Below are 12,461 nucleotides of genomic sequence, written 5' to 3'. Positions count from 1 at the left end.
CGACAGGGAGAAAATACGCTCGTCGCTCGAGATGAAATATCCCAACTCGAGCAAAAATACGCTGGCATCAGTCGCTCGCTGTTCAATGCTGATTGGCTGCCGTGTGAGAGCGAGTCAAGGATCACTCTGGCTTGGAACAAACCGCTGGTTTATTGTGTGGCAACAAACCGCATTGACAGCCTGACAGCTGACATGAAGTGAAGTCTGTACTACCGGTATGCAGCTCGCATTAGGAGCACGCTGATAGGCTTAGCTTGTAAACAATGACGGTGGCTCGTAGTGGACAAACAGCATGACATTGCGTAACGTTATATCCCCCACATGTCCGTCATTTCGTGTGCCTGTTGATGAGCGATTTAAACAGAGCGACAGAGCGATTCCAAAGGGTTGACTTGAGCGACAGAGCGAAAAATAAATATCTCGGTGTGAACGCTCCTTTAGTACGTTGTTTTTTTGGGTCACTTTTTGAGTGAGAGGGTTTTCAGAGAGACAGAGCTTGGATGAACATGTATCAAACATTGCTTTAGGTTGGAGCGACTATTCTCAGCCGTACAGAAATGTCTTTCTTGTGGCTGATCGAAACCAAACCAAACCATACACAAGCGAGCAAGAAATGTTTAATATCCTCATTCTCTGCTTCCTTTCAGTGAAGATGGATTATGAGGATTATTGTGTGTGTGTCTGTGGGCGAGGGGTATATTGGTGCTATCATTTTAATATTGAATTTCCTTGAGTATAATATTGAAACAAAATCTTTCATTAACATAACAATGTGAATTCTATATCTGGTATTTTATTATACTTTTAATTTTTTTTTCTAAATATCTTCTGCATGTTATGTGAGAAATTGGAAATAATTTTATCGTAATAAACTTAATAACCTGAGTGGTGAGTTTGAAAGTATGTTTTGTATTATTGTATTCAATCTAGATCTCTTGCCAAAATGAATTTATATTCAGTGGAGACTCTCAACAAGAATTGAACGTGGAGTGCGGCAATTTTCGCAAATAACAGCAAAGCTAACGATAACATCACAGACTCAACTTACTTCCACATCACTGACTTTTAATGTCTTTTCAAAGCAGTCGTTTGCAGTTCGTGCTATAACCAGTGTTGGGCAAGTTACTTTCAAGATGTAATATACTACGTATTACTAGTTACATTCATTTGAAAGTAATACGTTACTTTACAATATTACTGTCTGTGTAGAGTAACTTGTTACTTATTACACTACTTTTGCATTACTTTTACCAAAACAACAGCAGCAGCAGAATGACATCGCTGCCCTGCAACCATCCCGAAAAATAATTTCAACCCGCTTGAAGTCAGTGTAAACAATCCAAAATTCTAAATGTTATTCTTTTCCTTTGTTATTGTCATCTATAGTGGTTATTTGCATAAAAACACAGTTTGATTAGGAAATGATTGTATCTTTTTAAAATATGTGCTTTGATTTAATAAAATGTAACTCAATTTGTAACTTGAGTTACTTGACAAAGTAACTGGTATAATATTACTGAAATCCTATAAGTAATAAGTTATATTACTGAGTTACTGCTAAAAGTAATATATTACATGTAATATGTTACTTTTGTAATGAGTTACCCCCAACACTGGCTATAACTCACTGTGACCAATAACATATCTCTTGCCTTTCGATTCCTATGTTGGCCCATCTTTTATGAGTCTTTGGTATTGTTCCTTGCTGTCCCCATGGCCCTGTTACCCTGCACTGAGCCTAACAGAGCATTCGTCCTTTTGTCAGTGCCTGTCACCTGTTTTCTCTCGTCTCTCTTTTTTAATCTACAGTATCTATCTACCTCTCTCGCCCTCCCCCCCTTCCTCTTCTCAAAGCTGACAAGTGAATTCCGGAGGGAGACTCGCGCTGTGTTCAGGGATGGGTGCATAAAGGCGAGAGGAGAATGAGGAGCAGCTCCGGCGTAGAGAGTGTCTTGATGCATGTCTTTTAGGTTCTCTTCTGATTAACTTTGTCTGTTGGATCTCTGGAGTTTTCGTTTCAGTTGCTCCCCTCTGATGTCAGAAAGATGCTGCTCTGTGAGCCGGGGAAGCATCGGGAGATAAAAGGCTCTGGGTCCTCTCTATGCGTTCATGGCAAAGCTCAGTCTGTATTCGCACTTACACATGCAGCCGCAGCAGTAAAAACATTATCAATATGGTTAAGAACAAAGATATTGATTTAATGAAACTAATCGACTTCAAATGAAGACTAGTTTTTTCTTGGGTCGTGCAGGGTAGTTCGGCGGTAGATTCCCTGCCTACCAACACGAGGGTCGCACGTTCGAGCCCTCGTGGTACCTCTGGCTTGGTCAGGCATCCATACAGGCACAATTGGTCGTGTCTGCGGGTGGGAAGCTGGTGGGGTTATGAGTCTTGGGCGCTGCAGTAGTCCCTCCTCCGGTCGGGGCGGGGAGCCTGTTCGGGGGGGGAGTGGAACTGGGGGGAATAGCGTGATCCTCCCACGTGAAACTCCTCACTGTCAGGTGAAAAGAAGCGGCTTGCGACTGCATTATGTATCAGAAGAAGCATGTGGTAGTCTACAACTCTCCCCAGTTCGGCAGAGGGGTGGTGGGGCAACGTCTGGGCTAGCACAGGGATCGATCATATCTCTGTTGTTATTGTATCTTCATTCATTAATACACAGGACAAGATGTTACTAATCCCTTGTGCCAAAATCCAAGGTAGAACACATGTAGAAGCCCAATCCAGATTATAAACAAGTAAACAAACAAGTAATATCCATCAGATGTTGTTGTTGTTGTTTATTTGCACAAAGAAAAATGAATAACAACAGATAGTACAAGTATCTTAATAGAAAGAAAATTGTTCAGGTGAGGGAAAGAAACCTGGAGGGGCTTATAGAGTCTCACCTTATTTAAAAGAAAATCTAAACAAATTAAAGACTAATAATGAAAGAAAAACAAACAATCAAGACAATATATTTAAAACAATATAAAAGTTAAAAAAATAAATAGATACAGAAAATATATATATATATATATATATATATATATATATATATATATATATATATATATATATATATATATATATATATAATAAAAGAGAAGGAAAAGAAAAGAAAAAGCAAACGGGTGCACCAGCGGGTAAACCAACGAAACCAATCAATAAAATACAGGGGAAAAGAAATAAATTAGGGTTAGCAAATAATTTGCACTGCATTTCCCGTAGTTGTCAGATACTGTGCTCTTTTGAGAGAAGTTGTTTAAGTTTTTTTTTGAAAAGTGGAAATGAGGAGTGACTACGAAGTGCAGCAGAAAGACTGTTCCACATGATTGATGATGCAACATCATATGGAGACATCAGGCTACAATGCCATAGATACAGGGCTGGTTCGTACATATAGGCGACATACGTAGGCGAGCGCCTAGGGCGGCACTTGGAGGGGCGGCAAATTGTGCGCCTTCACTTGCAGCTCTCCAAATATTCTCCAGCGCTCTGCCTCTTCCATGCTCTTTCCCGCTAGATCCATGCTCTCCCCACTGTCCGCGGCACGAACCGCCCGCCCTACTATGCCTCTGATAGGCTTACCCTGATACCCTAACCCAACCAATCATCACTCCTCATGCCTAAACAAGCACTACTACTAGCCAATCAGAGGCAGAGGAGGGCGGGTCATCATGTCTTCTCCATCCCGCTTGATTGAGGAAAAGGGACATACAAGTAGACTAATTTACATCATTAACTTTGGGTTAAGGTAGCCTAGGCCATGTGCTCATATGTGTGTACCAGTATTAGTGTAATCAGTAAATTAGTGTGATATTTCTAACGTTGTTTCTGGGTTCCAAAACAATGTGTTTCCCTGTGTGGTGCGCAGTGCGCACTTTGCCTGCCCATTCATTGGAGAGACCAAAATTCCAAGATACAATATGTGAAGTTTCTCAAAGTTGAAACTACCTCTGCAGTAGTAGCCTACAATGAAACAAGACAGACTTAATGGCCTGGCAACAATCTCCGTATAAAATGAACTGGCAGAGAGAATCCTACGGAGCCCTTAAAGTTCTGAAAGGTAATATTTATTTTAAGGATGCTAAAGTGTGCGCACACTTTAGTATAGTGTGCGCACACTATACTAAAGTGTGCGCACGATTTAACTAAAACGTGCGCACACTTTAGTATAGTGTGCGCACACTTTAGTATAGTGTGCGCACACTATACTAAAGTGTGCGCACACTTTAGTATAGTGTATAGTGTGCGCACACTTTAGTATAGTGTGCGCACACTATACTAAAGTGTGCGCACACTATACTAAAGTGTGCGCACACTTTAGTATAGTGTGCGCACACTATACTAAAGTGTGCGCACGTTTTAGTTAAATCTTGCGCACACTTTAGTATAGTGTGCGCACACTTTAGTATAGTGTGCGCACACTATACTAAAGTGTGCGCACACTTTAGCATCCTCAAAATAAATATTACCTTTCAGAACTTTAAGGGCTCCGTAGAATCCTAATAGAGGATGATTGAATTTATTTAAAGAGCTTTGCTGACGCAGCCCCCGCTGGTGTCCACTTCTGAAAGGTAAACAAGCTTTATTTGCCAACAACTCATAACAACAACTCGCCTTTGTTTAAGTTGTGAATCTGCTGATGATATTATAGGCTATAGGCTAAATACATTGTGAGTCTTACATTAATGTGCTTGCGCCGCCGTGCGCACATTCCATGTGTGTGTTTTACGCACATGAGAAAGTGGTAGATAAGAGAGATTTGCATAGTTTGAGGATCTGAAAAAATGTGATTATTTGGAAAATAGCTGTGCTGTATCATGACTGCTGTGGTTATTGGAGTTATTATGCAGACCTGTGCAGACCTGTGGCACGTTATTTTTGTAGGTAGGGTATATGGATGTGCAAAATGCCTGCATATTGTGTCATGCATACTTTGATGCTGGTATGGTGTTGCCAATTGGGGGCGGCATAATTTGTTCTCGCCTAGAGCGGCAGAATGGCACGCGCCGGCCCTGCATAGATACGGAGTCATTCCTCAGATGGACCAATCACAGTGACCTACCCCGCCAACAGCAGGATGCAGCATGTCATTGGGGTTCTCAAGCGGGCGCCTTCCTTCACCGATGTTTCGTTAAGTTAGGCCCACGACACCTGAAGAAGGCCTAACGGTGTAATCCAGCGTCCCGGAAACACCTCTATGCTACAACCGCACAACTCTATTTTACCCTCACCATCTAATGCGTTCCATCAACCTAGTATTAACCTAGCCTTAGCCTTAAACTAGCCTTCAGCTAGAATTCGCCTAGCCATCCCAGGTCAGTTCTGTATGACATCCTTAACTACTGTGTGTACACCACCAATACCATACGGCTATAGAAGCTGCCATATCAGCATACCAAGCTTCCTTGCGCTCATTTGCCTCCTGAACTCAAGTCTTCCCAGGGGACCGTGAGTTCGGTAAAATAAACTATTTTCTGTACCTCAGACCACAGCAACAAGTCAGGCCATAGTCGGGTGCTATCTCCTGGCATGATCAGCTGCTCGTTCGGGTCAGCCCTCATTCCCCAGGCTCCACCCACACTTAGCTGTCCTGGCTTATGCCTGGAGTGTTTACACTGAGGCCCCAGTTGTATGGATCATGCATTTGAGCAACACAGGTGATTAAGTGGGGCGGACTCCAATGAAATGTGCGAAATTTTCCTGACAATTTCAAAGTGTATTCCCCTGTTGGTATTGACCCTATTGTTGCCCTTGGACAAAGCAGAAGGGCCATGTGAAATGACAAAATGGCATTGTGTCACATAAATCATCCTTTTTCATAAACTAATCTATAAAGTAAATCTATCAAGACTTTGACAAGTAGTGACTTGAGATAAACACAGCCAGATAACAGGTGGCAGTAGTGACACACAAGGCAACTCATTTGACAGGGTGGAGGTGACATGACTTTGCTAGCTTGACATCTAGCACAATATCATTCAGTTTTCACATAACTGTCTTTAGACATTTTTCCAATGTGCTGTTCCTCTAGCTCCCTCCACTGAGAGGAATATGTTCTAAATCTGCCTCAGGTGATGTACATATTTTGCCCTTTAAAAGATACAGAATTCTGACTGATGTATACAAACACACAAAAATCGATGAGTGGTTATTTTTCATTCTAAATTAATCTAGAAATCTTTGCATGATGATACTATAATAATGAACAAAATTATGATATATAATACAGAAATAAACCTATAATATCCAAGTCTGTATTATCACTGTTCTGAAATCCTGACTTGTCTGCTGTTCGCACAAAGGCAAACAGAATTTAAAATGTGAAATTAGAATACTGATGTTTTCATGCCAAGTACATGTATGTGAATATTAAGTCTTTCCTATAAAGCACATGAATTGTGCAATTAGTCAAGGTATCTACTTTGAAAGTAGTGGATCGCGTCTGGGAAGCAAAAACATGACTGAAAAATGTACACCTTTAGTGCCCTACAGTTGTATTCTTTCGGATCAAATACAAAGGTGTAATTTAAAAACATCCCAAAGCATTTACCGGTAGCTATTGTACTCAAAGCTCTCTGCAATTACTTTGATTTTCTATTCTAAAATCTATCACGGGGTGCTCCCACTTGGCTTTCGATGGCAACATAACCGTTGCTAAGTAGCCTGCTTGCTAGCAGCCTGAAATAGCATACGGTATACCAGGGGTGTCAAACTCAATTGCATCCCGGGCGACATCAGCATCATGGTTGCCCTCAAGGGGCTCGGTTATAAATGTAACACGATATAAATGTATCTAGCCTAGTTGTTATCATATTACATCATTGCCTCTGATTTGATTATTATTGGTTTTCAGTAATAAATTAGTAATTAATAACTTTGCTCTGAAAACAGAATTATAGGGAAAAACAATGGCAAACAGACAACTAGTAGCCTACAACTATTATAACTAATTATTAGAATTAGAATTGTATTGTGCAAATTATATTCTTTGCTAGCTCTCGCGGACCGCATAAATTGAGGTGCCGAGCCGGGTTTGGACCCCGGACCTTGATTTGGACACATGTGGCATATACCATGCATTTTCAAAGTTTCAATCTTCAATCTAATCTGTGACTGAGGATATGATAAACAAAGCGCTGAGGTGTTATTTCTGCGTTATTAAAGATCCTAATGGTTTTCTGGAGAACGGCCTGAAGAGAATTCAGAGTGCTTGAACAGGTCAACAGTGCAATTCTCCTGTCCTACTTCCTGTTGAAAAATCAAGCTAGTCGGTACAATGCATCCAAATACTGTAATTCCTAACAGAAAACACTCGATGAGATACTGATGCACTTGACTGCTTTTCTTTTTATCTGTCAAACAGAAACAGCTCGGCTGCTGTGTGGCCTCACCTGCCCTATTGGCGCACGCGCAATGTCTCTCTCTGTCTCCCTCACTCTCTCTCCCCCTCTCTCTCCCTCAGTCTCTCCCCCCCCTCTCTCTCTCTCTCTCCCTCAGTCTCTCCCCCCTCTCTCTCTCTCTCTCTCTCTCTGTCTCCCCCCCCTCTCTCTCTCCCTCAGTCTCTCCCCCTCTCTCTCTCTCTCTCTCTCTCTCTCTCTCTGTCTCCCCCCCCTCTCTCTCTCCCTCAGTCTCTCCCCCTCTCTCTCCCTCAGTCTCTCCCCCCCTCTCTCTCCCTCTCCTCTCTCTCCCCCTCTCCCTCAGTCTATCTCGTGTGTGTGTGTGTGTGTGTGTGTGTGTGTGTGTGTGTGTCACTGATGACAATCAGTGATGTCAATGCCTATGTATGACATCATTGATGACATCAGTGATGTCATGAAGTTAAAGGAGAATTTCGGTTTTTTACACCACGGTCCTCATTTCCAGTTTAGAATATGATGTTTTACTCACCGAAATAGTTTCGCGTCATTCGGATGCCCAGGGAAGATTTTGAGCTCCGAGTACACTCTTCAAACAGGCTAGAACCGCTAGAACGGGAGCCCACGGGGCATTCTGCACGGCAGTGCACGCGCTCTCTAAATTACACTTTTTCTGTCAGATCACGGTTCATTATGGTTGTAAATATAATTATTTAGGTAACAGCTAGAAGCTAGGCTAACAACAACACCGGAGTCAGCGTTGATCTGACCCGGATGGGGTTACAGTGCCCATCTCCCCCCTCTGTGAAACCACTTCTTCAGAGAAACCACAGAAGGGGGACGATACGCACTGTAACCCCATCCGGGTCAGATCAACGCTGACTCCGGTGTTGTTGTTAGCCTAGCTTCTAGCTGTTACCTAAATAATTATATTTACAACCATAATGAACCGTGATCTGACAGAAAAAGTGTCATTTAGAGAGCGCGTGCACTGCCGTGCAGAATGCCCCGTGGGCTCCCGTTCTAGCGGTTCTAGCCTGTTTGAAGAGTGTACTCGGAGCTCAAAATCTTCCCTGGGCATCCGAATGACGCGAAACTATTTCGGTGAGTAAAACATCATATTCTAAACTGGAAATGAGGACCGTGGTGTAAAAAACCAAAATTCTCCTTTAAGTTAAGTTAAGTTATCCTTTATTTATCCCCTTGGGGAAATTCATCCTCTGCATTTGACCCATTCTCTACTAGGAACCTTCCTAGAACTAGGAGCAGTGGGCAGCCACAGTGCAGCGCCCGGGGACCAACTCCAGTTATTTTGCCAGTACCTTGGTCAGGGGCACTGACAGGAATATTAACCCTAACATACATGTCTTTCTTGATGGTGGGAGGAAACCGGAGCACCCGGAGAAAACCCACACGGACACGGGGAGAACATGCAAACTCCACACAGAAAGGACCTGGGACGGACCGGGGTTCGAACCCGGGACCTTCTTGCTGTGAGGCAACAGTGTTAACCACTGAGCCACCATGCCGTCCAAACTGAACCGAACTGAACTATAGCCTCAGCCTTAGGGCAATCAGCCTTAGGGCAATTAGGGCAATTCATCAGGTCACCTGCACGGGTGCTCTTTATACCCCCTGAAAGTTTCAGCCTGATCACACGTAAAACGGCATAGCTGTGGCCGGACAAAATTCTTGAAACAGAGTCCACATTGCTAAATTTATATAATAATAATAATAATAATAATAATAATAATATATAGATAGATAAGTAATTTATCCTCGAATGCCACTATAATAATAGCATTGGGTCGCTTGCAGTTTGTCTGCCTATAAATACTACGCTTTTTAAATTAAATAATAATTGTGTGTGTGTGTGTGTGTGTGTGTGTGTGGGGGGGGGGGAGCAGTTGGGGATGTACTCACTGTAGAGGATGGTACCCTGGGTAGATGTTGTCTTCACTGTCAGATAGAGAGTAACAGAGTTGTCTTTGACAGCATCAGGTAGATCACTGCTGGCACCGGGAGGTTGGAGGAAAGATGCAAGGGGTTGCAGCTCCAAATAAGATGCACCATTGAATGATGGGATATGTATTGTAGTATCTAGAGGAAAGGAAGAAGACAAAACTTTCTTTAGAGGCATTCAGAATGCTTGCTATGTCCAATTATAGAGCACAATCATATCCAATGGAGAAGAATATGTGACAGGGACTGTTGTTGTGGCTCAGAAGTAGGCCACGGTCATTTTGTAGTTTGTTACGGATGATGAAGGTGCAGATTGTAAGCTTTCAAATGATGTGTCATACATTGAAATGTGAAAATAGTTGAAGAAATATGCTTATTTGAATGTTGGTACTCCTAAAAGCAACATTCAGAAAAATCAGAGATTGGAGATACAATTTTTGTCCCACTGATGATGTCACAATGTCTATGACATCATTAGCGATGTCATCAGTGACATCATTATTGACCAAAACCATTGACTGATGATGCCATAGGCACTGATGATGTCATAGGCATTGTGACATCATCAGTGATGTCATCGAGCAATTGTGGGCAAGGCTGTGAGCAGGGCTGCTATTATTATATACACACACATTTACAGTTACATTTGTACCTATGATTAATAAACACGGTGAGAAAAAGCTGCTGTAGTGTTCGTACTGAAATAGGACAGAATGGGTCTAATGGTGGATCCTCGTTCTTCTTTTGCCTTCCCAACTCTGTTGGTTTGCCTGTGAGCCGAGTCAGCAGGGCCCCCTGTCAGGCCTTCTGTGTTATTTCCCCCTGGATGACAGAGGAATGACTTTACAGAGAGGTGGAGGAGGCACCTCGGGTCAGCAGCTCCAGCAACCAGTAATGATCTGTTGGCTCTTACACAAAGGACACTGTGAGTCTGTGCACCTGCTGCTGGACAACAGTGTTCAGGTGCTGGTGCATGTCAGATGATTCAGAGCGGGCCACACCGGCCTCAGCCCAGGGAATTCTATAGGGCTGCAACTAACAATTATTTTTTATTATCGATTCGTTGTTTGGTCAATAAAATGTCAGAAAATGGTGAAAAATGTGGATCAGTGTTTCCCAAAGCCCAAGATGACATCCTGTCTTGTTTTTTCTACAACCCCAAAATATTCAATTTACTGTCATAGAGGAGTAAAGAAACCAGAAGATATTCACATTTAAGAAATTCAGAGAATCAGAGAATTTTGACCTTTTGTTCTCGATATCTCAGAAACTAGACATCACACATCGCTTATATTTTGACTTTGTGAGTGAGAGCAGAAGTAGCTCAAGGGTCTGATGTATAATATATGTATTTAGTGTTAAAGTTGTGTGAAGTGTCGCAGTTTTGTGTGGCTTTAGTAAAAAGTACAGCCTGCTAGAGTGAGACAGTCAAGGCTGGCTCCATCGGGTCCCATTATGAAGGCTGAAAAAACATAAACTGCGATTTCTCAAACAGTACAAAAGATAAATTAAAGCTGAATTGAGATGATAGAGTCCTAAAAGTGATGACTCATTTAAAGTTTAAATGGAGTGTCTAGCTTAAAGTATGAAGGAGCAGTTAGAGTTCAAAGAGTACCTGAAACTTTCACAGGGTACCCACAAACTCCATTTATGGGAAAAAAGAGAGAAAATGGCATAATTTGGAGATACAAGGTTTCCACCTGACAGCGACAATTAGTAAACTGGTTTAATCATGGCAACAGGGATGCTTAAATGGAGGGTATTTAAGGTGCATGTCAACAGCTTAACCCAACTAAGAGCTTAACTAATAAAGGAAGTAGAATTGCCAGGTGGTTCAACAATACGGATCGCAACGACCCGGGCCCGGCGACACATTGATCTGGGCAGGTTGATTGATCGGTCACTGGCCCAGTGCCCAAAAAAGCAGTTTCCAATCGCACTATTTCTCAAGTGGTTATAGACCTGTTATCTTCACCTCTCTGCTCTGCCAACGGGCCACTTTCCTCTCTCTTTTCCTTTTTCTGACCAGATTCTGACCATCAGATTGGACGACATGTCACAATAGTAGTTTTTTTTTTTACATTTTGTTTGTCACCACCCGTGACAGCGTTGGCTGGTATTGTTTTCACCTCGTGAGTCAGTGTGTTTATATGTCTGAACAGATTTTGTCAGCGCAATAGCATCAAAACCGGCTTTACAAGTGGCCTAAAGAAGGTATTAAATACCTTGGCATATATATACCCCCATCTTTACAGAATTTATATGAGGCTAACTATAATAAAATTATTCTGCGTATTAATGGCGATTTGGAACGGTGGGATATGCTTCCTCTTTCTCTACTTGGTCGGGTTGAAAGTATTCGTATGAATGTCTTGCCCAGACTACTTTATTTGTTTCAGATGCTGCCTATAGAAATTCCGAAATCAACTTTTGACTATCTGGACAGAATAATCTCGAAGTTCATATGGCAAAAAAAGCGCCCTAGAATTAGACTTAAAACACTACAACTATCTAAGCCAAATGGAGGACTCAAACTTCCAAACTTAAAATATTATTATTGGGCGGCACAAATGAAGCCCTTGATAGCGTGGATTCAGAATAGTACATATACGCGCTGGCTCAATATTGAAGAAAGTATGTGCCCAGAGCCCCTACGACTCCTACCGTTTCTAGATTTCCTTATTAAAGACATGGCAGTCTGGACTAAGACTACACTTAAAACCTGGAAGAAAATACGATCATGTTTTGGGCTTCCGAAGTTAATCTCATCACTAACAAGCATTGGATTTATGAAGACCTTTATACCGAACAACTTGGATACGGGCTTTAAAAAATGGACAGATCGTGGTCTGACTTATCTGTATCAGTTGTTCAAGGATGACGAGTTCAAGACATTTGAGCAGTTGAGAAGTGACTATGATCTCCCCAGGACAGATTTTTATAGATATTTGCAGATAAGAACCTTCCTGATGTCACACGGAGAATGGGTGAAAATCCTAGAACCTACCCTCATAGAACAGTACTTTATGGATTATAGATTCAAAGGGGGAAGGAGGATAAGAAAATTATAGGTGAATTATATTACATATTTTTTATCTATGAACCAACATAATTCCCTACAGATAAAGTGGAGATGGGAGGCAGAAATGAATGAGG

The 12,461-nt window shown here is 42.0% G+C and overlaps 1 protein-coding gene across 1 annotated transcript in view; it reads right to left on the bottom strand.

The window, feature by feature from the left end:
* Positions 1–12,461, bottom strand: part of eys (eyes shut homolog) — a gene marked incomplete at both ends in the record, with an annotated part of 311,891 nt that overhangs the window by 49,530 nt on the left and 249,900 nt on the right. The window contains one exon of the mRNA XM_083658278.1: positions 9,267–9,443. Coding sequence (XP_083514404.1) covers positions 9,267–9,443 — 177 coding nt within the window. The remainder of the gene's footprint in view (positions 1–9,266; positions 9,444–12,461) is intronic.

The sequence above is a fragment of the Poromitra crassiceps genome (genome assembly GCF_964638095.1).
Source record: "Poromitra crassiceps genome assembly, chromosome: 22".
Lineage (NCBI taxonomy): Eukaryota > Metazoa > Chordata > Actinopteri > Beryciformes > Melamphaidae > Poromitra > Poromitra crassiceps.
Note: the sequence above shows the minus strand (reverse complement) of the source record. Positions and strands in the feature narration are given on the sequence as shown.